The following is a 27,152-nucleotide window of genomic DNA, read 5'->3' on the forward strand; positions in this document are numbered from 1 at the left end:
TCTTTCTCTCCCTTTAAGACAGACATAGTTTTTTTCTGTTTTATAAGCTGTCCTATTTTAAAATGGCAATATACAAGATTTTAAAGGTTGTATCTGAAACTGGCCAGGTCTCCAAGCTGTAAACCTGAGTTGGGAATGTTGTTTTTGTTTCCCTGGCTTAGGCTGCTCCATGGAGAGCTCCCAGAGAATTGATCACATCTGAGTCACTGCCTCCGCCTGGTTACATTATGTTTCTGTTTGTCTCCCTGCTCGCTCGTTCATCTAAACAGCTACACCTAACCCCATTCTCTGCATGAAAACCCTCACTTATTCACTCCCTCTCTGTATCTCTAAAGTCAAATTACCGTAACAGCATATGATCACGTTCCCTCACATCATCAACTAAAACAGACCAATCAAACAGACCAGCAATGCCAACAACAATCACTGACAGCAGCCAGTATATCACATGTCTGTACTAAACATGATCTGTTGATAGAAGCAGGGTTAAAGGGTAGAAGCAGACAATAGGACAATATGTTTAAAGAGTTAGGAACTGATCAGGCAGTCTAGGGAGCAGGGAGGTGACGCCAGTATAAACGTGACAGTAGAGGAGAGAAAAAAGAAAAGCATGGGTGGAGGAAAAAAACAACAGGCAATCTACATGTTGTGTTTATAGCTGTTGATTAGTTCATCAGACCTGTTAATGATGCCAGCTGGTAAGGACACGTGAGTGGGTTGACTGAGAGCTAAAGTAGGGGGAATTATCATCCACAAATTTCTGCAGACAACATAGAATACTAAACAAACATGCTATGATAAGACACATTATAAGGTCACTGATTAGAATTGCTGATCTTTCCACTAATAAAGATTTCTCTGCTCATACGGTCAACATGTATAACTGTAGAACTAAAATATAACATGATTTTATTTTAGTCTGCTGTTCATCTCTGACCAAGGCTGGAAATACAGTAGGTGATGTCGAGGGTTAGATGTGTCTTAACTTAATGGCTTACTAACTCCAATTTCTATTTTATAGTACTGTTACTGATTCCATAGAATTGGTAGCGAAAGCAATAAATGTGTTTATTGCACAAAAACAAATGCTCAAAATACTACAGAGAGTAAAATCAAAGTGAACGTTCAGAGTCACTAGACAGACCGCAAGCATAGGAGGCTCAGTGCTAAATGCATCTCCCTACATTGCATAATGCATATCCTTTTATACCCCTGAGCGTCTTTGAGAAAAGGACGTATATAAGGGTCTGCATTAATGTTAGTAAAAAAGAAAAAGGTAAAATACTCAGACAGGGATTGAAGATACGTTGCTTCTGTACAAACAGAACAGAACATTTCTCATAAAACGAGTTAATTTATCTTATAACAGACTGTTTTAATCTTAGAGCTTAATCTTTTCCATTATAACAATGATATGCATGTGGTTCAGTGGTTATAATGGAAACAAACTTAACTGATTTAATATGGTAGGACTTTGTATGGTTTAAAAAATAATCTCACAAATATACAAAGTAAAAAGATGCGATTTTGGATCACAAATAAAACTTTGTTTGTAGATATCTAACATGTGGTTATGGCCATTGTTGAATTTTGTAAATACATTCCCCCAGTGTTGGCTGGACTATACTGCCACCCTTCCCAGGTACTGAGAAGTAACCGAATATAGACTAATTATAAAATAAACAAAAAGAGGGACAAATGTTAATATGTTGTAGATCAGTAAGCTTTCTACTGCTCTAGACATCAACTACTAAATAATCTTTCTGTGTATGACATTCCTTTAGTTTTCCTCTTTAACTGTAAATTTCAGTCGAGTCCCAGATTTTCCTCAAATTTCCTACATTTGTATGATCGTTATGATGTCACCAGGTTGTTCATCATGAAAAATGGATTTGATGATGCCAAACATGTCCTGAGGAATAATTTAATTATGCATAGTTTAGGTTTAGGATTAAGTCACATCAGATCTCTTTCACCTACATTCCTGATCACTTTCACCTTCATCAAATCACTACCACAATTTATAAATCGACTACAATACATCTTATTAAATTAAGAAAAAACTCATATTTGTGTATTAAATACATTCATGGTCCGCTTTACCTGTATTGTGAATTGGCATAACAAGCAGTGATGTAATGTTTTTTGAAGTATAGTTGGTTGCCTGATGGTGACAGTTTGACCGATCATATTGCCTTAGAACATTTTATAAATGTGTTTCAGAGAAGATTATTAAGTCATTAACTGTGTACACAATCAATTGAATACATAAAACAATCAAATCAGCAATTCAAAGCCAGCACTGATTACATTTATATTCTGCTTTCATTGCTGTTTTCCTTTACTTCATTTCTGCTAGAGTAGTCGCTAGTTAGAACCGGTGGTAATAGTCTAAATTAGTCTATATAGATGTATAGCCAACTAACAAGTTAGTGCTGTATTTAAATAAAACTAATAACTCTGAGTTTTCAGATTAGAAACAAATCCAAGAAACTCCCTCAGGTTAGAATTTCTAGAAGGAAAATCCCATAATCCCATGTTCAGCACATGACACCATATAAACATGACCACTCACACTGTAAAGTACCACTTCTTCTACTTTTAAATGGCATTACAGTATTAATTAGCTGGTAGTAGTAGCTTTAGCCCAATCAACCTGCAGAGACGTTAGATGGATAAATCAATAACACTGATCTTCCGGTTTGCTGTTGTGAGAAAGTAAATACATCATGCACTTTGAAGATTACTTGTATCACAAACATGAGCTGGTGAGCTCGCTGAACTTAAAAGGAGAGATCCATATTTTGTCTCTCTTTGTATGTTGACTAAACCAATCATTAGTCCACTTTCAACTTCCCAGTTTTGTTAAGTGAAATATATTATATGTAATTGTAAAAAGGTTTTCGTTTAAAACATAGCCATATTTATTTGTTAAAAATATATTTATAATTGCTTTAATGGGAAGAAAGAGGAATCGACTCATATAATGAAAGCCATTTAACACCTTTCTTACCACAGTTATATTGTCTTTGATATTTTTTTTTTTTGTGGATGAATTGACTGCTTTGACCTAGACCATAGATTGTACTCGCCATCTATAAAGATGACTCACATATCTGAAGCTGTTTGAGTAATGGAAGGTTTTTTTTTTTTTTCCATATCAGAGAGTCTATGAAAATTCTCACAGGTACTGGAAGTTATCTGATTTTGAAAGTGTAGTGAGGTCAAATTTAAAGCTGCCAAAATTAAACTGCATTTCTATTTCACAATTTTATATAAAAAAAAAATACCATAGTCTGCTAAAAAGTGTGGGTTAATACTGGCAGATAACACAGATAAGCCAAAGAAAGTGTATAACAAATAAATAAAATATAGTAAGGATAAAACAAGGGAACTTATATTTCCATAAATCATTGAAGCCTGTGGCCATCTCTAGAGGGTTATTATCTTTGAGTAGGGAAAGTTGAGTTCCAGCTTTTTCCAGGAGAGAGAAAGAGAGAGAGAGAGAGAGAGAGAGAGAGAGAGAGAGAGAGAGAGAGAGAGAGAGACGTGGCAACTGAATGTCTAAAGAAAGACCTGTCTCAGATTGACAGATAGAAAGTGAAATATTTGGATTAGTTGTACAGCTGCACCTGTGAGATATATACGTAGAATGCTCCAGTGTGACATGCTTATATTTTACAGAAACAAAAGTCTATGCATTGAAGTCTTGTAACTACTGCTGTCCCGATGATCCACAGCTGACACCTACAGCTTAATTCAGTTCAGTACGTTCAGCAGTGGGCAGGAGAGTGGCAGTACTGTGGCTGTTAGCCAAGCCTGCTAACTGTGCAGCCAGGGACTGCAGAGCCTCCGCTCAGCCAGACTGTGGTGAATTTAACACACTAATCAGAAACATTATGTTCTTGGGGAGCAAGCAGGAGATTGGCAGATGGCTAAGAGCATTAGAGAGATACCTGCCAAACGTCAGCCTCCCCGCCCTTCCTGCTGTGCTTGTCTTTGTGCAGAGAGCAGACGTGCACTCCTGGTGTATAGGTGACATATGGTGGGGTAAATATTGACTGGTATTCTGTATACTTCCTCCGTAATCTAATAATTAATCACAAACATAAACTTACCCCCAGTAGGGTAATAAGATAATGTTGCTGAAAAGTCTCAAGGCTTTCTGGTGTGCTGTCATTCATCAGTCTTCAGAAGCTTCAAGGTCTTTAAATACAGACTGTAATGTTTACAGTGATGGTATTGTAACCTCTATTATTTCAGGGTAGTGTGAATATTACTGGGCAGGATTTCATTAAAAATAATTGGAAATCATGAAAAATCCATGTCCTTGTTCAATTTATTGATCAATATCTTTCCTCAAGATATAATGACTGTAATGACCTTTGCTCCACTTTGATCATCTGCTAATTGAGTGAGACAAATATTACCATAAAAATACAGACCAGGAAAATGCTTCATTCATTCATCTTCAGTAACTGCTTTATTCTAGTCAGGGTCATGGTGGATTCAGAGCCTGTCTCACTGGGTGGGATGTTGGAATGAATCCTGGATGGGATTCTAGTCCATTGCAGACAACCATGCACTCCTAGGTTCACAAATACATTCTCACCTAGTGAACCTAGGACAATTTAAAGTAGCTGTCTGTGTATCGGCATGTGTTTGGAGGTGGAAAGACAACAGGAAGCCTGGAGAAAAGTTCACTGGCAGAAACACAATCCAACACAAAATCAAACCAGGGACCTTAAGCTTAAGAGGCATCAATCCCAAACCCACTGTGCTGCTACACCCTCAGAAAAACACTATGAATCAATTAAATCATAACGTTTCACCTCAACATCCATCAGCTATGATCAAGCAAAAAAAGCTGATCCTGTTAAGAAAGATTGATTTCCTGTTTGATATACAGTATGTGGTTTGTGTGTTTAATTACAAAACCAACTTACATCTTACAGAAACAACTCTTCCATAACAACTTTTTGAGAGACAAAGTCTTTTGTTGAAGAATGATCAATTTAAAGTTACAGACCCTTTTGACCAGTTAGTGCATCAGGTCTGGTGAATGTTCCTGGAAACACTGCAGTTTGCTTTGCTTCTGTATTGAACCACAAGAAGTCCAACAGTCAGGCCCCTTAACCAGACCTGTTTTCGCTTCATGTTCTTGTCCTCTTTCGTTCATACATTAATATATACAAGAATCCAGCAGGGAAATAGGAAAATATTTAGAGGAGGCAGAGAGGTAGAGAAAAATCTCTCATTGTGAAGAAAAACTACATTTTCCATTTACCAAACTTCTGATATCAGCTGCATTTGACAAGTGAATGAGAATGTTGAAAACACACACACACACACACACACACACACACACACACACACACACACACACACACACACACACACACACACACACAAACACACACACACACACTTTAATTGCTAAATAATTCATGTTTCCACAAGGTTTTGTGATATGTGAGCTAAGCTAACAGCTATAAAGCTCTGTGTATTATAACTGAATATGTTGTAGTAAAATTTGCTCCTACAGTTATTTATCAATGCATTTTTTATTAAACTAACTTTGTGATTACTAGTAACATGAATGTTTGTGTAGAAACATTAACACAATAAAGTAAAAATGGTGCTAAAAATCTAAATGAAAATAGATAAATGTTCTGACTGATATATTCATTTGGTCAGTGAATAACTGAAGCAGTATGTTGACATGTAAAATTTTTCCACTAGTCTTGAGTAGTACTAGACTGTAGATCTCACCTCAACATCACACACACTAAGCATGTACTGGTTTCCATTTCAAACAGAACAGTTATCGTTGCTATAAATCCTACTAACAATTCTAACAATCCTACTATAAACTGTTCTAGAAAGGACATGATTTACATTGACATTATTTACTATCTGGTGTCACTCAAATGAGAATGGGTTCCTTCTGAGCCTGGATTCTCTCAAGGTTTCTTCCTCGAGTTTTTCCTTGCCACAGTCACCTCTGGCTTTTTAGGGATTTATGCTCTCATTAGTGATAGATGTTAGAGATAAATTTCAATTTAATTTTAAATTTCCAAATTTTTATTCCATTTCTAACATCTGTAAAGCTGCTTTGAGACAATATCAATTGTAAAAAGAGCTTTACAAATAAATCGAATTGATTTCCTATCTATTAAAATACTCAGCAAGTCAGAATGGCATGTGCCACCTACACCAACATTGACCTTTAAACTGAATCACCTGCATACATGAAACCAAAATGACTGCAAATGAATAGTGGATTTGCCAAAGTACAAATTATATTTCTAATGCTTCATCAGTTTAAATCAGAAAACATGTTTTATGTGCCAATATTTAAATTACTATACAATTAAGATATTGGACAAAAGATACATGTTCTCATTGCCAAAGTACAGTATGGATATATGCAGGTAATAGAAGTTGTACAGTAACAACAACAACAACAACAACAACAACAACAATAATAATAATAACCTTACATTTAAAGTGTGGTTAAATAAAGAGCCCTATTTCATGTAGCATATCTCCCTCTGTTGGTCATAACATATCAAGACATGTAGGATTTGTAGGAAGTAGCTGTGTTTAAATTCTGAGCACATTATTTATAGGATTCTATGCTTTACAAAATAATAATAATGTATAAATTATGCCTTTAAGATCACAAAAGTTTTCCTGACATTCATTCTTCACTTAAATGATACCTTATACCAAGGTTATGGAATTACAAATAATATGAATTAGAATTACAAATAACATTATATTCTCAAATTATTATATTGCACATACAGGAAAGCCAGAATGACTATAGATATAATACTAAGTAAAATATGCTGATGTTCTACAAGCTGGTAGATTCTTTATCACTTGTTGCTGGTAGTTTTTTTTTTTTTTTTATGAGATGTTTTTGCATGTCACCCTTAATCATCTGGCACTGGATTAAAATACACATGATAAAAATACATTGGTTTATATCCAGTGCATTTACTTTGTAATTGTGAGTGATGCTGCTTAAAGTCCGTTCATTTTTTATGTTTATCTCAGTGTCTCGGTTTTCAGCCTCTTGTCTTCTGCTTGTTCTCTTATAGAAACTGGTGTGTCAAGAACTGCTTTAGAGTGGATGGGAGCGAACAGATCTCTCAGAGTTCTGCTCTTACTGAAGTGAACTTGTTGAGCATGAGCTACCCCTCTTGGAGCGTGACCTATCCCTGTTGGTTTATATTTGAAGCAAACATTAACTTTAATCAGAAACAATTGAAATGTGCATATTTTATGTGTTTAAACATGTTCTGTTCATTATTTTGCCTACTTTAATGGTGGAGTAGATGAAGTCTCATGCTGCAGAGATGAAGCTGAGCTAATTCCAGAGCTCTTATCAGAATCTTCATCATAATCATCATCCACTGTTGAATAAGACAGAGTTTCATGAATAAATGTTAATAAACCAGTAGAATGATATTTATTTTAATTATTAAGTAGATATATTTAATTTAGGAGTATCTTAGCCATTATACGTTATTTTAAATTACATCTTAGTGGATGCCCCCTGTCCTGCAGAGCCATTTCAGTGTTTAGCATTCTAACTTATTTTATATATTCTACATATAAAACACAAATCTGTAGCCCTTCAGGACCCAGGGTTGATGCAAATGTCACAATCTCAAATTCAGTCTTCTGAAACTCATGACTTAAACTGTAAAAAAAAGTCTATAAAGAACACACTTTAATTATTAATTTGGTTAGAACACAATCAACACTATTATACCAAACGTACTGTTAGGTGGATGCCAGTTCATGCTGCCGTGTTCCTTTCTGATGTGTAACATACTTTGTGAGGTTTGATTGCTGACAATGGAAGATTGCTTCTCAAATTTCTCACAGATTTCTTTGTCTAACTGAAAAGGGCAGCTCTTGTTATTTGCCACCACTTGTTCAATCTTTCTCATCAGTTCAGGGACTTGTACAGCTGCTTTCTTTCCTTTAGTGTCCATAACATGATATCTGTTCCCACATTTATCTACAAGCCACTGCAGTGCATGCCCTTCACTCTCAATGTGCAGTTCTATGTCTATGTCTTCTATCCAGGCCCCAGTAGTGAACAGCACTATGGTGTGATTCCAGACGCAGTCACCAAGAAGTTGCAGATATTCTTTAGTAATGAGTTTGTTCACCTCTTTGAAGGAAAAAGCTGCTCGCACGACCAGAAGGAAAACAACCGGTGCACCTTTGGAACAATGAGTGTGAACACTCTGCACTATCTGCCAGTCGAGCTCAGGTGTTTCCTCCATATCATGGACCCAGTCCCAGCCTGGAGTGTCTACTACAGCTATATGTCTTCCTGCTACTTGTCCATGTTGCTGCTCACTCTGAAAAGTCTTTTGTCTGGAAAAAAGGTTTTTGCCTAACATAATGTTTCCAGTTGTGGTCTTTCCAGCTTTTCTATAACCAATTAATACAATGTTGAGCTCAGGATCACAAGGCGAGGCTCCTGTAAGCAAACAGAAATATTCAGATATGATTTCTAAAATGTGATCCTGAATAATAATAAAAAAAAATCATGCTCAGGAAAGTTTGTACATTGTTTGTACATTGTGGAATAAGTGTGTTTCTATCCTGTTAATGAAAATGAAATGAAAATGACCACATTCATGGTACTTTTGTCACCTTTTTCAGATATTGAACTAGTTGATCCTCTTTGTGCCTCTTCTGCCATCAGTCTCCTCTCTTTAGCTTTGTCTTCTGCCATCAGTCTTCTCTCTTTAGCTTTGTCTTCTGCCATCTTCCTCTTCATTTGGACCTCCTGCAAAATCTTCTGGTCCATTTCAAAATGGCCACCACCGTTATTAGCAACAATCTCATCAATCTTTTCAAGCAGCTCAGAAACCTGAGAGCGATCATCCTTTATGTTGTTGTTGAACACATGGTACATGTTGTTACATTTCTGCACTAGCCACTGCAGAGCTGACCCTTGACTCTCAATACACTGCTCAATCGTTGTTTCTCCCAGAAAGTCCCCACAGGTGAACAGTACCATGGTGTGTCTCCAAACATTCTCACCAAAAAGCTGCAAGTGTTCCTCCGTTGCCCTCCTGTTCATTTCAGTGAACGAAGTGTCTAAACGGACAAACACAAGCAAAATGTGGGGTCCTGGTGGACAATGTGTTACGCTAAGCACCAGGTCCTGCTTGCAAAGCTCAGTAGTGTACTTGAATGGGTGAATTCTCCATCGTCCTGGAGTATCTACTACAATAACGTGCCTTCCTTGAACGTCTCCTTCACTTTTTACACACTTTGACATCCTTTTTTTTGGAAGTGTCATAAATGCTTCCTGTGCCAGGATTGTGTTTCCTGTTGAGCTTTTTCCAGAAAACTGATAACCTGTTAGCAAAATTCTGATCTCAGAACTGTGGCTTGTGCTTCCTATAAAAATAAAGAGCAAAATGGCATCTTAAAATTGCTTTGTTCTACCAGTAAGAGCAATTTTTGAAAATCTCCAAATCTTATATATACTACAGACAGGATGAATGATTTACCAGCATTTACAAATAAATTTATAATAAATATGTAATATTCTACTTACCCATTTTTGATCTCAGCATCTCTCTCAGATCCTTTGCCTTTTGCAGCCTTTCTTCTGCACTTTTATCTTCAGCTTCCCTCCATTTCTGAACAATGTAGATCTTCCCATGTATCTCACAGTGTTTGCCTTTGTTTTTCTGTACCATGTCATCTATCTTCTTTAGTAGTTCTCTGACCTGAATTCTATCACCCTGATTTGTGTCACTGAGAATGTGATATCTGTGTCCACATTTATTTGCAATCCTCTTGAAAGCTTCTCCTGATTCCTTTTTTCTTGCTGTTTGTCACATGAGTATAATAATATTGTATGATCCCAAACTTCCTGGCCAAGAAGCTCTGTGTGCTCCTCCATTGAGAGAGCCATTTCCTTTGTGACCTCCTCCTCACCAATGGCTAGAAGGATGGCATGAGGTCCAGGCTCACACAGAATCATGCTGAGCATTAGTTCTTCTTTATCTCGTTTTGTTGTGTCAATCAGAGGAAGTCTGGACCAGCAATTAGGTGTGACTACCACTGTTACTTTTCTACCAGCTATCTCTCCATCTCTCTTTATGCACTTGCTACTATTCTGAGACACAAACACCTCTCTCCCAAGGATGATGTTTCCAATTGAAGTCACGTTCATCTCATGGGGTCCAATTATTATAATCCTCAGATCTGAGAGACATGTGACATTTATAGACAGTTATGTGATCTTGTTACAAAGCATTTGGTCAGTCACGCTAATGATAAAACAATGAAATAGATGCAAACACTTCTTTGTGCTATAGCATATATGCAGAAAATTTGCAGTAACTTACAAAAGTATTTATCCTCCTGGAATTCATCTAATTTATATTTCAATAACCAATAATAAACATACCTATGTATTTCATTCTGTTTTTCAGTGTGAAGAGACCAAATTGAGAATTGCGTAAGTGTGGCTCAATCTAAATGCATTCCATATCTTATTCTACATCATCCCTACTGTGAAATGGTTGTGGCAACATTATGCTTTATGGCATTTTTTCTTTAAAACCTTCATGAGAACCTTTTTTGTGTCTACAAACAGCCAGCCTGGAGCCTGGAGACCCAGACAGACTATGTTATTGAATATTTTACTACTTAAGAAAGCAGCATACAGAATAATTTAATCATTATTCTGTAAGGTTTGCTGTAAACTAATACATTTTGCTGTCAAAATGTATTATAATGGCATATTAGTTAATCCAAATAATACAAACCTTATTAAATCATTTAAAGGCACTGAAAACCTTTCCAAGGCCTGTACAGTGCCCACTTACCTACATTTTATGCATTTGTTGATACATTCAGCAACCTTAATGGACTTTATCATTCCATTTAGTAAATGTGTCTAACATTTAAAGGTACAATCATAAGGTGATGAAACCTTGTTGGTTACAAAAATATTTGTCCTCAACCCTGACCAGTTTTTGCTGATGAAAAACACTCTCACAGCCTGATGCTCCCAGCACCGATTCACTGTGGTTTGGTGTTTTCAGTATGGTGAGACATTAGAAGAATTACTCTTGTAACCTCTTGTAATCTTCGTGGTAAAGTTTGTTAATGTATGTTATCTTCACAACATTCCTCTTCCAGAAACAGGTGTATTTATAACAAGATCACATGAAACATTAACTGCAAATTTCAAGGGGGTGGAATAATTATACAAAGCACTGTAATGTTGAGCATTAATGCTAAATGTTTTGCTATTTGCTTTCCACACAATCAGAAAAACAATGACAACTGACCAAAGAATTTGTGAAATTTACCTGACTCTTGAGGTGGGTTTCCAATTGAAGCCATTCTCTGTGCTGTCACAACCTAGAAATATGTTCACACTCAAAAGTTAGAGCCGGACAAACAAGTACACAGAACTTTTAATGCATGCCTTCATTTAAAAATAAAAATCATGCACAGGATAAATCACACACAAACACGCACGCACGCACGCACGCACATTCTTTAGTTGATATATGAGGATGTAACCAGATGTATTATTATTAAAAGTTTAGAGCAGGGGTGTCAAACTCTGATCAAATTTTGATCAATGTGCAGAGTAAATTTATGTTTAATTTCTTTAATTTCTGTTATTAAAGGTAGATTTTGAAAATCACACAGACCAAACATTAAGCTGATTTATTAATCACTGTGCATATTTGGTCTATTAAACTAAAGGAAATGAGTAAAAATGTCTTTTTAATTTACCTGTATCTTGAGCTGTATGACCGAACCACTCCTCACACAGTACAGTGAGAAATGAAGTGTACAAAAACAGAATCTGGTGTACACTCAGAAAACTGGATGGACTACATTGTGAAGAAAACAAAACCAAAAACTCAACACAGACTTTAAGAAATTTTTAGTCACATACCAAATACCAACCTGCCCAACAAAACAACTGAAAACAAGGAAATGTCAGGTGATTTTATTTTTGCGCTAAAATCCTCTGGTAAATTAAAATATACAAACCCCACAACTATTCCAATGTGTTTGTGTAATCTAACTCTCATCTAATCAAACAAATACACATCTAGATTTTTTTTTAAGTTGCTGATACCTAACAAAGTAGCCGAACATACGTGAAATAGACACGTCTTTGAGCTATATATACAGAACAAGGGATTTGTCCTGGGCTTGTTTTGTTAGCTGTATGATCTTAATGAAAAAGTAATTTAAGTTGTCTAACAAACTTGGCAACATTCCTCATCTGCTGCTTCGGAGAACAGGTGCAAATGTACTGAGATCACGTGACATATGACAGTTGGACACCATACAGCTATATATGTAACTAAATGGAAATGCACCAAAATATTTAGTTATTTTGCAAACTATATTGATTTATCCTACATATATATTTTGTGAAGATCAATGAAATTTAATCCTTAGTAGCTCCATGTCAGCAATGATATTAAGAAACAATGCAAAGTGTTTTGCTTTATTTGTTTTTGTTACATGTTCATAAAAGCAACAACTGACAATCAGTACAATCAGAAATTCACCTGACTCTTGAGGTGGGTCTCCAATTGAAGCCATCCTGTGTGTTGTGTAGAAATATGTTCACAGCCAAAATTTAGAGCTGGACAAACAAGTTAAAAAAATCAATGGAAAAATAAATTCCTAAAGAACAAATGTAGAAAATAATATATAATTTTACACACATGCACATGCACAAGGACGGTGACGAGTCTGCTTACAGACTGGAGGTTGAGCGGCTGGCTGTCTGGTCCTCGGTAACTGTTTGATTCAGCTCAGCCACCAAATTCGACCGCAGAAGACTACAGAGGGTCGTCCGGACTGCTGAGTGAATCATTGGCCTCTCCCCACTCTTGTACTCCTCCAGACTGTGCAAAAGAGCAAAGAAAATCACCCTGGACCCCTCACATCCAGCACACTCCCTCTTTGAACTGTTGCCATCTGGTCGGCGCTACAGAGCCCCGAGCTCCAGAACAACCAGGAACAGTTTCTTCCCTCAAGCAATCCACCTGATGAACAATTAACACCATGGAACACACAACACATAATATTTGCACTATGTATACCTCAATGTATAATCATACTTGCACTCTGTACATACATGCATACATATTGTCTGAATGTTTATGTTTACTTCAACTGCACATTTCACAATTGCACATGTGTACATACAAATTGTATATATTGTATACTTATTTGCAGAAGTATATTTCGTATGTTTATTTTAAAATAAACATTTCACAATTGCACATACAGATTGTATATATTTGCATTTATGGCATTTAGCAGACACCCTTATCCAGAGTGACTTACAGTGAGCAACTGAGGGTTAAGGGCCTTGCTCAGGGGCCCAGCAGTGGCAGCTTGGTGGACCTGGGGTTCGAACCCATGACCTTCCGATCAGTAGCCCAACACCTTAACCACTGAGCTACCACTTCCTGTATTCCCATATTGTATACTTATTTGCATATGTATATTTCATGTGTTTATTTTAACTGCACATTTCACACCTGTAAATGTGTACATACAATTTCATCTATACTACATATGTCATTCTGTTACACTGTGGAGATTATGTCACTAAAACAAATTCCTCACATGTGAAAACATGCCTGGCAATAAAGCTGATTCTGATTCTGATTCTGAAGTGCTGAGCCCTGTGGGACCCCAGTGGAGGGACTGTGTGGAGCAGATGTCTTGTGGTTGACCATAACAAATGCTGCAGAAAGGGAGGATGAAGGACAGATGACTGCTTGGTTGATCTAGCAGCATGTAATTTCTCAGAGATAATCAAAATGGCTGCCTCTGTCAAATGTGCTGCTTTAAAGCCAGACTGTTGGGATCTTGGAGGTTGTTCTGTGAGAGACAGACAGACAGCTGATTATAGACAGTTCTTTCAGGAATTTTTAAAAGAAAAGAGAGAAGTGACACCTGTCTGTAGTTACTGATGTCTGTTGGATCCAGAGCAGGTTTCTTCAGGATGGTAATAACCCCAACACTCTTTAAGGTAGTTGGTACATGACGAGATGTTAGGGTTATGGTGATGAAGTGGTGGTTCAAAAGGTTAAGGCTCTGGGTTGTTGATTGGAGGATCGGCTGCACTGTTGGGCCCTTGAGCAAGGCCCTCAATCCTCCCTGCTCCAGGGGCGCTGTATCATAGCTGCCCCTGCACTCTGACCCCAACCTCCTTAGTTGGGGTATGTGAAGAAAAGAATTCCACATTGCTGTAATGTATATGTGGTGATAATAAAGGCCATGCAGGACTTGCCATGGAATTCAGGCATCCTTATAACATTCCAGGGTTGGTGTCCAGTAGTCACCATGCTCTGTTCTGGTGAGCACATTAGAATGTGGATGAATGATCACACCACATGATCCTCAGGATTCCATGCAAGCACCTTAAATAAAAAAGTAGTCCAGCAACCTTAGATGTCGGCTAAACATGACCCAGGCTTAACAGCTGTAGTGATACAGGTGGTTTATAGATGGTACAGTATGTAGTTGAAGGTGCCTGGTTTTAAAAAAACTTTTGTCTGTGATTGACAAAGGCTACAGAGGCTTGTGGATTATGTGGTTGATGTTGCAGCCCTCAGTAAGAAAATTACCCAAGAATTTGAAAGATGGAACTATTGTGAGTGGACAGTGTAGGTAGTGTTGCCTGACAAGTCCTAACAATGCTGTTGGCCTTCACACCAATGGAAAGTATGCCACAAACACACAATAGTCAGAATACTGCAACTCAAGGTCCTGCACGGCTAAGGGCTTGCGTATTGAAAAATTCTGTTCAGTCGGAAAGTTATCATGATCCCAATATTGCTTTCCAGCCTGTCATGGAGAGGTTTTGTGAAAAATAACAGGAAGAGCTGAAGAGCCTTAAATGTCTGCTGAATGTGACCCAGGCTTTACAGCTGTAGATATGAAATTAGAAGAGTAGGAACGTGAGCATTTCTAGGCTCTTTGTCTATAGTACAAACCCTAAATAGGAAAAGGGCTTAGAAATGGTGGCGTAAATTGCAGACTATATTGCCTCTCGGTAAGTTACAACACAAAGAATTCCATGTTGTGGGCAATTTTTAGGCCACCTTTCCTATGGCCTTCCTCTATTGGGGTGATCAGAGTACACCCTAAATCGGGCTACTCCATCACCGAGAGGTCTGCAAAAAGTAGCTAAAACTCAACAACAGCTGCTAATGACCATAAACAGCCCATCATTGCTAGTATTCAACCAGATACAAGTTTAGATATGGTACAACGTGATCTGTGGTGGAGACCTAAATAATGAGGATTTATTTTAAAAAATCTTTAAAAAAATTTATGTAAAAAAATCTTAGTAGAAATAATTTAAATATTATTCCTTACAATACTATAACCAAAGTAAAGTATTAGGCCTTGCAAAATATTACAATTGCTGTCATAAGACATATGTAAGGTGATCTTGTAGGCCAAAGATGTTTATTGCAACCAGATTCGGGGCTGTCAGGCCTAGTCAGTCTGAGCACATGTAATAACAACTTGTTATGTAGAAGGGAAAAGACCATGGTTCCCAGACCTTAGCTCATAAATTGTTATGGAAAATGAAGAACACCATGGTTCTCAGACCTTGGTCCATAGCAATAACATGTTATGTAGAATGAAAAAAACAGTGGTCCACAGACCTAGGCCCTGAAAAATAAGGGGAGGAAAATCCATAAATGGGCATGTGGTGCTCATAAACTTGTTGTGCAGACTGAAGAAGGCCCAGGTGTTTAGTCTGAGGTCATGAAAAATAAGGGGAGGAAAATCCATAAATGGGCATATGGGTGAAAGGTAATGGGAAATAAGGGGAAATTGGGTCAGTGTGTTTAGAAAACATAGGAGGTAAGGCCGGTAAATAAGGTGATATGGCACCTGGGCTCCTAGGAGCGCCAGGGTATATATATTGAGAAGATATCCGAGGTTTTTTTTTTTTTTGGTTCTTCGGGGGCGAAGGTGTGTGTGTGCGCGTGTGGGGGCGCGTGCGCGCGCACGCGTGCCCGTGTCCGCGGGTCAAGGTGGGTGTTTTTATTTTTGCAAGGACGTCACGAGAGTTCTTGTTTTTCTTGATTGATTTTGCATGACATGCTCTTTTTGGGGGTTTTCATTTGTTACTTTTAATTTGGCAATTTGTTACTTTTAATTTGGCAATTTGATACTTTGAATTTGGCAAATTATAATTTGTTGGCTGATTGACCACAATAAAGAAGTCATTCTCATCCAGATCTGAGGAGTTTTCTCAGTATTTTTGTAGTAATTATAGAGTTAACAGTTAAGTTTAACTAAAACAGTCTTTAGTAACCAAAAAGTCTAAGTGTGGAGATCACCCTGCGATGTGTCGACTTGGAGACCGGCTCTGAGTTCCGACAAAGTTCTAGCTGAAGTTCTCTCTTCTTGCTACTGGACTACTCCACTAGTGGCATCACTTCACCCTGTGGGAAATTTACCTTTAATCAGAATCACCTACATACATAAAACCAAAATGACTGCAAATGAATAGTGGATTTTCCAAACTACAAATCATGTTTTGAAATGTATGACTTACTAAATCAGAAAACATAAAAACATTGTCAGCAAAAGTTTACTTTATTATACAATTAAGATAAAGTTTTCAAAATATATTATTCAATTAGATAATACTTTATACTAAGGTCAAATGATACATAAATACAAATGACAAAAACAGTATACAGACTTTATGTGCACTTTATTTTATGTTTTCTGTAACTCAGTTATCAGCCTCTTGTCTTCTGCTTGTTCCCTTAAAGGTTTGTGTGATTTGTGTTAAACTGGTGTGTCAGGATCTGCTTTAGAGTGGATGGGAATAAACAGATCTCTGAGTTCTGCTCTTACTGAAGTGAAGTTGAGTGAGACAAACCCCTATTAGTTTATATTTGAAGCAAACATGAACGTTAGTCAGATATCAATGCAATGTGTATTATTTATGTGTCTGAACACGATCCATTTAATATTTTGCCTACCGTAATTATGAGATGCAGAGATAGCGCTAAGACAAATCCAGAGCTTTTTTGTCATCATAATAATCATCATTCACTGTTAAGTAAGACAGTTTTCTTTATAAGCATTAGGAAATCTGTGTCCAAATTGACATTTATTTATTTTTAGCCAAAACAGCAGAATGACAAATTTAATGTATGGTATTTTAAACATTTTTCATTATTTTAAAAATACTTCTAGATGGATTCACACTAAAATAAAGATCATTAAAACTATATATTTGGTTAAGACAAACCTGCAGTCTACCACTGTTTGTTATATTTCTCATTCAAAATTGAGTTCAGTGTGAAGAGATCAAAATTTAGATTTGTACAAGATTCAAAGCATTAAGTGTGGCTCAATCTAAATGCTTTCCATATCTTATTCCATATCATCCCTACAGTGAAATATAGTGGTGGCAGCATCATGCTTTAGGGCCTTTTTTCTTTAAAACCTATTTTAGAGTTTCAAACTGCCAACCTGAAGCCTGGAGCCAATTTGCCAGTACAAATGAGTCATCATTCCCAAACAGTATGCAAAAATAAGAACAGACCCTGAGAAACTATGTTATTGCATAGATTTACTACTTAAGAAAGCACCAATTTTCAATCATTATTTTGTAAGGTTTGCTGTCAACTAATACATTTTTCTGGCAAAATATTTTATATTAATGGCATATTAGTTAATAATTCAAATCTGATTAAATAATTTAAAGGCCCTGAAAACCTTTCCAAGGCACTGTACTGTACAGTGCCCACTTACTTATATTTGACCTTTGAAACATTCATCAGCCTTGATGGACTTCATCATTCCATTTAGTAAATATGTCTAACATTTAAAGTTACAATCATAAGGTGCTAAAACCTTGTTGGTTACAAAAATATTTGTCCTCAACCCTGACCAGTTAATACTGATGAAAAGCACTCACAGCATGATACTCCCAGCACCATGCTTCACTGTGGTTTTGTTTGGAGACGTTGCATTCCTAATTTTGGCCCAGCTTAAGCTGCTGAACATTTTTATCTATCTTTTGCTTCGCATTTTTCCAAAGAATATTATGGCATAAGGTGAGTTCATTGTTGGTTCAATGACTGAATGTTTCTCAAAATCTGCAAAACATCACTCCATCATCTCCACCACCATTCTTGACAAATGGTATGAGGTGCTTTTGGTGATAGGCTGTGTTTGGTTTCCACCACCAAACATGGCACTGTGCATAATAAGCAGCAACAGTGTCTGTGAGGTCATGACTGGTGTCCATTTTTCTTGACATAATGTTGACACACACTATTTGCTTTCCACACGATCAAATACGTTCACACTCAAAATTTAGAGCTGGACAAACAAGTACACAGGACTTTTAATGTACTCCATAATTTAAAATCATACACAGGAAAAAAACAATTCCTAAACAACAAATGGAGCCAAAAATATAGAATTTTACACAAACATTAAGCTGATTTATTATTCACTGTGCATATTTGGCCTATTAAACTAAAGAAAATGAATAAAAATGTCTTTTTAATTTACCTGTATCTTGAGGTGTAGGACCGAACCACTCCTCACACAGTACAGTGACAAATGAAAAGCGTACAACAGAATCTTGTGTAAATTCAGAATAATGGATGGACTACATTGTGAAGAAAACAAAACAAAAAACTCCTCAATACACTACCAACCACATGGGTTCCCTTCTGAACCTGGTTTCTCTCAAGGTTTCTTCCTCATATCATCTCAGGGAGTCACCTCTGGCTTTTTAGGGATTTATGCTCTCATTAGTGATAGATGTTGGAGATAAATTGTTATTTAATTTTAAACTTTACAAATTTTTATTCTATCTCTATACTTCTGTAAAGCTGCTTTGAGACAATGTCAATAAACTGAATTTATTTCATATCTATTAAATACTCACCAAGTCAGAATGGCATGTGCCACCTACACCAACATTGACCTTTAAACAGAATCACCTGCATACAAACAACCAAAATGACTGCAAATGAATGTGTGATGTTGCCAAAGTACAAATTATATTTCTAATGCTTTATCAGTTTAAATCAGAAAACATATTTTGTGCCAATATTTTATTTATTATACAGTTAAGATATTGGACAAAAGATACATGCTCTCATTGCCTAAGTACAGTATGAGTACGAGTATGAGTATCATTGCCTAAGTACAATATAAGTACAGTACAGTGCAGGTAGTAGAAGTTGTAGTAACAACAACAACAACAACAACAACAACAACAACAACAACAACAACAATAATAATAATAATAATAATAATAATAATAATAATAATAATAATAATAATAATAATAATAACCTTAAAGTGTGGTTAAATAAAGAGCCCTATTACATGTAGCATATCTCCCTCTGTTGGTCATAACATATCAAGACATGTAGGTTTTATAAAAAGTAGCTGTGTTTAAATTCTGAGTACATTATTTATAGGATTCTCTGCTTTAAAAAAAAAAAATAATAATGTATAAGTTATGACTTTAATATCACAAAAGTTTTCCTGGCATTCATTCTTCACTTACATGATACCTTATACCAAGGATATGGAATTACAAATAATATGAATTAGAATTACAAAGAACATTATATTCTCAAATTATTCTATTGCACATACAGGAAAGCCAGAATGACTATAGATATAATACTAAGTAAAATATGCTGATGTTCTACAAGCTGGTAGATTCTTTATCACTTGTTGCTGGTAGTTTTTTTTTATGAGATGTTTTTTGCATTTCCTCCTTTATCATCCGGCACTGGATTAAAATACACATGATAAAAATACATTGGTTTATATTCAGTGCATTTACTTTGTAATTGTGAGTGATGCTGCTTTTTATGTTTATTTCAGTGCCTCATTTTTCAGCCTCTTGTCTTCTGCTTGTTCTCTTATAGAGACTGGACTTGTGTGTCATCTGCTTTAGAGTGGATGGGAATAGACAGATCTCTGAGTTTTGCTCTTTCTGAAGTGAAGTTGAGCGTGACCTGTCCCTGTTGGAGCGTGATCTATCCCTGTTGGTTTATATTTGAAGCAAACATTAACTTTAATCAGAAACAGTTGAAATGTGCATCTTTTATGTGTTTAAACATGTTATGAACATTATAACATTATATTTTGCCTACCTTAATGGTGAAGTAGATGAAGTCTCATATGCTGCATAGATGAAGCTGAGCTAATTCCAGAGCTCTTATCATCATCATCATCACCATCATCCACTGTTACATAAGACAAAGTTTCATGAATAAGTGTTTAGAAACCAGTTGAATGATATTTATTTTAATTTTTAAATAGATTTATTTAATTTCATTTTTAATCAAGCTTCACGCTGTCCTGGAGAGCAATTTCAGTGTTTAGCATTCTAACTTATTTTACATATTCTGCATACAAAACACAAATCTGTAGCTCTTTAGGACCCAGGGTTGATGCAATTGTCACAATCTGTAAACTTAAAAAAAGTCTATAAAGAGTCTATAAAGAACATACTTAAATTATTCATTTGGTTAGAACACAATCAACACTGTATTATAACACCGCACTATCATTATAAAATTTTTTTTTTTTTAAACGTACTGTAAGGTGGAAGCAAGCCCATGCTGCCGTGTTCCTTTCTGACGTGTAACATCCTTTGTGAGGTTTGATTGCTGGCAGTGGAACATTGGTTCTCAAATTTCTCACAGATTTCTTTGTCTAACTGAAAAGGACAGCTCTTGTTATTTGCCACTACTTGTTCAATCTTTCTCATCAGTTCAGGGACTTGTACAGCTGCTTTCTTTCCTTTAGTGTCCATAACATGGTATCTGTTCCCACATTTATCTACAAGCCACTGCAGTGCATCCCCTTCACTCTCAATGTGCAGTTCTATGTCTATGTCTTCCATCCAGGCCCCAGTAGTGAACAGCACTATGGTGTAATTCCAGATGCAGTCACCAAGAAGTTGCAGATATTCTTCAGTAATGAGTTTGTTCACCTCTTTGAAGGAAAAAGCTGCTCGCACGACCAGAAGGAAAACAACCGGTGCACCTTTGGAACAATGAGTGTGAACACTCTGCACTATCTGCCAGTCAAGCTCAGGTGTTTCCTCCATATCATGGACCCAGTCCCAGCCTGGAGTGTCTACTACAGCTACCTGTCTTCCTGCTACTTGTCCATGTTGCTGCTCACTCTGAAAAGTCTTTTGTCTGGAAAAAAGGTTTTTGCCTAACATAATGTTTCCAGTTGTGGTCTTTCCAGCTTTTCTATAACCAATTAATACAATGTTGACCTCAGGATCACTAGGCGAGGCTCCTGTAAGCAAACAGAAATATTCAGAAATCATTTCTCAATGCATTTAGAGAACACAAAGATATGATGTAATGAAGCTAAAAAGTGATCCTGATTAATAACAAAATAATCAAACTCAGGAAAGTAGTTTGTAGTTATATTTAACATTGTGGAATAAGTGTGTTTCTATCCTGTTATACTATATGAGATATAAACAGCCAGCCATTCACCAAAGTGGATAAATATTTGTTGTGATTTACAAATGAAAATAACCACATTCAAGGTACCTTTGTCACCTTTTCCGGATATTGAACTAGTTGGTCCTCTTTGTGCCTCTTCTGCCATCAGTCTCCTCTCTTTAGCTTTGTCTTCTGCCATCAGTCTCCTCTCTTTAGCTTTGTCTTCTGCCATCTTCCTCTTCATTTGGACCTCCTGCAAAATCTTCTGATCCATTTCAAAATGGCCACCACTGTTACTAGCAACAACCTCATCAATCTTCTCAAGCAGCTCAGAAACCTGAGAGCGATCATCCTTAATGTTGTTGTTGAACACGTGGTACATGTTGTTACATTTCTGCACTAGCCACTGCAGAGCTTTCCCTTGACTCTCAATAAACTGCTCAATCGTTGTTTCTCCCAGAAAATCCCCACAGGTGAACAGTACCATGGTGTGTCTCCAAACATTCTCACCAAAAAGCTGCAAGTGTTCCTCCATTGCCCTCCTGTTCATTTCGGTGAACGAAGTGTCTAAACGGACAAACACAAGCAAAATGTGGGGTCCTGGTGGACACTGAGTTACGCTAAGCACCAGGTCCTGCTTGCAAAGCTCAGTAGTGTACTCGAATGAGTGAATTCTCCATCGTCCTGGAGTATCCACTACAGTAACGTGCCTTCCTTGAACGTCTCCTTCACTTTTCATGCACTTTGACCTCCTCTTTTTTGGAAATGTCACAAATGCTTCCTGTGCCAGGATTGTGTTTCCTGTTGAGCTTTTTCCAGAAAACTGATATCCTGTTAGCAAAATTCTGATCTCAGAACTGTGGCTTGTGCTTCCTATAAAAATAAAGAGCAGAATGGTATCAAAATTCTAAATGAAGATAATTATTACTCTAGTTACTCAGCATTTGAACATTTCCTGAAATTATATGGAAACTGACATAAGCTAACAGTTGGCTATTTATTTTTATATTAATATAGTCTTATATTATATTTGAACTGTCAGTGACGTGATCACACTGATGTTACAGAAGTTTTTAGCTGGATAGATACATTTAACTAGCTAGCATGAGATGTTGGCTCTGTGTTGTGTACTGATTCCTGAGATTGATTATTCTTTTAAAAATGTACACTTATTAAATCCTACAGACATAATGAGTGATTTATAAGTCTGATTTACCAACAGTTTTAAATTAAAATTATAATAAATATGTAATATTCTACTTACCCATTTTTGATCTCAGCATCTCTCTCAGTTCCTTTGTCTTTTGCAGCCTTTCTTCTGCTCGTTTATCTTCAGCTTCCCTCCATTTCTGAACAATGTAGATCTTCCCATGTATCTCACAGTGTTTGCCTTTGTTTTTCTGTACCATGTCATCTATCTTCTTTAGTAGTTCTCTGACCTGAATTCTATCACCCTGATTTGTGTCACTGAGAATGTGATATCTGTGTCCACATTTATTTGCAATCCTCTTGAAAGCTTCTCCTGATTCCTTAACACATTTTTCTTGCTGTTTGCCACATGAGTATAATAATATTGTATGATCCCAAACTTCCTGGCCAAGAAGCTCTGTGTGCTCCTCCATTGAGAGAGCCATTTCTTTTGTGACCTCCTCCTCACCAATGTCTAGAAGTATGGCATGAGGTCCAGGCTCACACAGAATCATGCTGAGCATTAGTTCTTGTTTATCTCGTTTTGTTGTGTCAATCAGAGGAAGTCTGGACCAGCGATTAGGTGTGACTACCACTGTTACTTTTCTACCAGCTATCTCTCCATCTCTCTTTATGCACTTGCTACTATTCTGAGACACAAACACCTCTTTCCCAAGGATGATGTTTCCAATTGAAGCCACGTTTACCTCACCGGGTCCAATTATTATAATCCTCAGATCTGAGAGATGTGAAATTTATAGACAGTTATTTGATCTTGTTACAAAGCAGTGCATTTGGTCAGTCACACTAATGACTAAACAATGAAATAAATTCAATCATGTCTTTATGGTATAGCAGAAATGCAGAATTTGTCAAAATTGAAGGGAGACTGAATGGAGAAAGATGCAGGGGGCTATTATAAGAGACATACTTCAGTCTGCTTAAAAAAGACCCTGAAAGTCAAATTTGAATCCAATTCAGAGTCCAATCTGTGGCACCGTTTGAAAATTTCAGTCAAGAAACATCCAGCCAAGCTAAAGACTGATTAAGAGGAAACAACAATTTATTAGAGCTCATGGCTGTTCATTTTTCTTGACATGATTTAGACGCACATCGGAAAGCTCCAGAACATCAAACTCCCAAAAGTTCTGCTTTTATAGACATAGTCACACATTTTTGACACCTAGCTGCTAATTACTCACTCAGGAAAGGTGTGTTTTTTAATTTTTAGCAAATTTTAGTTTTTTATGGTGGTTTAATTTTTGGTCTGTTTGGTTCTTTGTTTATGGAAGTTGGTGAGGGCCACTGAATTGTTATTTATGTTATAATTATAATTAAAGGATGGTTGTATTTTCTTGTCCCCATGAATGTACCTTTGTTTCTCTTGGCTTTTCTTTTAATTTCATAAGTATGAACTTGTCCTGGACTTGTTTTGATAGCTGTATGAACTTAATGATAAAGTAATTCATGTTGTCTAACAGACTTTGCAACATTCCTCATATGCTGCTTCCAGGAACAGGTGCAAATATACTGAGATCACATGGCATATGACACTTGGACACTAAATGTGACTAAATGGAAATTCACCAAAACATTTTTAGTGATTTTCAAGTTGTTTTGCAAACTATATTGATTTTTCTTTCAAATCATATAATGCTAAGTGTTTTGCTTTATTTGATTATGTTACATGATCATAGAAACAACTGACCAATAGTTTAAGAAGAATCTGTGAAATTTACCTGACTCTTGAGGTGGGTCTCCAATTGAAGCCATTCTCTGTGCTGTCACAACCTAGAAATACAGTATGTTCACAGTCAAAAGTTAGAGATGGACCAAAAATAAATAAAATATTAATAATAATAAAAAAAACACAACAAATTAATTCCTAAAGAACAAATTACAAATATCATTTTATACAAACAAACACCAGACACGACGCAGCAACTGAATATGAGGATGTAACCAGACGTTATTCTAAGTTTTGAGTCTTTGTAAGAACAGTTGTTTTTTCTGCCCAAACTCCTGTCATTCAATGTACATTTGGAAAATCCCACAGACCAAACATTAAATATACACAGTGATTAATAAAATAGCTTAGTCTTTTAAACCAAAAGAAAAGAGAAATAAAGTCGTTTGACTTTACCTGTATATTGAGCTGTCAGACCCAACCACCCCCCACACAGTACAGTGACAAATGAAGAGTGTACACAGAGTCTTGTTTGTGTACATTCAGAAAACCGGATGGACTACTTTATGAAAAAACGAAACAAAAACTCAACACCACACTCTCTAAGATAAAATTTATAGTTAAGTCGCATAACAAATACCAAGCTACCCAGCAAAAACTCTGAGAATAAGGAAATATCAGGTGATGTGTTTTTGCGCTGGAGTCATCCGGTAAATTAAAAAAAATTACAAACCCAAAAAGATGGTCAGTGAGTCACATCTATCTCTCATCTATTCCAACACACAAGTTTGCTGATACTTAAAAATAAGAGAAGCACAGCATTGATTGCATATTTTAATAGTTCAGTTTATTCTCTGATATTTTATATATTCACCAAAATATTAAAATTGCATACTATTATATTTCATTATATAAACTGTACATGAAAGCGAAGGCACTATACACTGTAGAATCTGAGCAAGGAGATTTAATTCACCTCCAGTTCAACATAATTAGTTGAGTTTACTCTCACACACACACTACACCATCACTAATTATTCAGTCACACCCACAGCTCTCAGCAAGTGTACAACAACAGGGGAATCTGTGATGGCATGAAGGTCAGGCTGTGAGTGACATGGATCTGTATCATTAGTACATTATTACATCTGTAAACAATCATAGTGTACTATACATTTACAGCAACAAAATGGTTTAAAGTGTAAACAAGTAAAATAATGATGACCATTAACAGGTGGAGGGGGGGGGGGGATCAATAGACAAAGATACTGCACATATAATATAGTCTTCATTCAATATTAATAGGTTTACAATATTTCTGCATGTGAAGTCACAGTGGTTAATAGAAAAACTGGCTAACATTTACTGAAGAAAGAAATGGACACTATTGTACTTATACCAGTAAACATTTAGATAACACCAGGAAGTCTATCTTGATACATACCTAGAGACCACATTAATCCTTTAAAAAGGAAGAGAGAAGAACTCATAACAGCTTGTTGAAATACAAAGTGTTGTTAAGGACACAGTTACTGCATCACGTCTGGAAATTTTTTTTAGAAACATTACAGTTTTTCTATCTTCTTTACTGAGCTGCAGAAAGTCCTGATTCCTCTTCATGTTCATGCCCTCAATATTTCACACATTAATGCATTCAAGAATGCAACATGGATCTGTGTAGGCAGACATACTGTAGCTATTAGTATGTTTAGTAGTATCTTCTGTACCTAATGGCTATTAGTTTGCAGTACTGTTTCTCTCCAATTATGCACTATTCCTTTATGGCAGAGCTTCAAATGGTACAGTTAAAAGTATGAGGTGTTGATTTATGTCCTCAGTGATGTTTTAAGCTGGTCTTCATACCACTTAAACCCTGGAACAGAGGCCCAGATGAAGCTGCCCATGCAGGACTTGTCATGGAATTGAGGCATCCTTATAACATTCTAGAGCCAACACAGTTGGTGTCCAGTTGTCACCATGCTCTGTTCTGGTGAGCACTTTAGAATGTGGTACATGATCACACCAAATGATCCTCAGCATTCCATGCAGGCACCTTAAATGAATGTGTCTTCCAGCAACCTTAAATGTCTGCTGAATGTGACCCAGGCTTTACAGCTATATATATATAAAATAAGTAGAGTAGGAATGTGAGCATTTCTAGGCTCTTTGTCTATAGTACAAACCCTAAATAGGGAAAGGGCTTAGAAATGGTGGCTTAAGTTGCACACTCTATTGCCTCCTGGATAAGTTACAACAAATACAGTATAAAGAATTCCACATTGTGGGCAATTTTTAGGCCACCTTTCCTATGCCCTTTCTCTATCGGGATGATCAGAGTACACCCTAAATCGGGCGACTCCATCACCGAGGGGTCTGCAAAAAGTTTGTGAAACGCAACCACGGCTGCTAGTGGCGATAAACCCCATGCCACTGATGAGCATGGTCCAAACTAGAAGCTCCCAAGCCATTCTTCTCTACTCCCATTGAGAGACAGCCCATCATTGCTAGTATTCAACCAGATACAAGTTTAGATATGGTACAATGTGATCAGAGGTGGAGACCTAAATCATGAGGATTTATTTAGTTGAAGTTCTAGCTGAAGTTCTCTCTTCTAGCTACTGCACTACTGGCATCACGTCACCCTGTGGGAAATTTTTACCTTTAAACAGAATCACCTGCATACCTGCGTGATTTTCCAAACTACAAATCATGTTTTTAAATGTATGACTTACTAA

General features: G+C 36.6%; 1 protein-coding gene across 1 annotated transcript in view; it reads right to left on the reverse strand.

Annotated features, from left to right (window-relative positions):
• Positions 1–7,313: 7,313 nt before the first annotated feature.
• LOC113638703 overlaps positions 7,314–27,152 on the reverse strand; it is a 42,654-nt gene continuing 22,815 nt past the window's right edge. The window contains exons 6-14 of the mRNA XM_047817471.1: positions 21,651–21,774; positions 20,674–21,387; positions 20,233–20,318; positions 11,373–11,424; positions 9,988–10,257; positions 9,602–9,883; positions 8,686–9,441; positions 7,796–8,509; positions 7,314–7,424 (exon numbers count right to left, since the gene is read on the reverse strand). Of these exons, the coding sequence (XP_047673427.1) occupies positions 7,327–7,424; positions 7,796–8,509; positions 8,686–9,441; positions 9,602–9,883; positions 9,988–10,257; positions 11,373–11,424; positions 20,233–20,318; positions 20,674–21,387; positions 21,651–21,774 (3,096 nt within the window). The 3' untranslated portion in view covers positions 7,314–7,326. The remainder of the gene's footprint in view (positions 7,425–7,795; positions 8,510–8,685; positions 9,442–9,601; positions 9,884–9,987; positions 10,258–11,372; positions 11,425–20,232; positions 20,319–20,673; positions 21,388–21,650; positions 21,775–27,152) is intronic.

The sequence above is a fragment of the Tachysurus fulvidraco genome, chromosome 8, assembly GCF_022655615.1.
Source record: "Tachysurus fulvidraco isolate hzauxx_2018 chromosome 8, HZAU_PFXX_2.0, whole genome shotgun sequence".
Classification (NCBI taxonomy): Eukaryota; Metazoa; Chordata; class Actinopteri; order Siluriformes; family Bagridae; genus Tachysurus; species Tachysurus fulvidraco.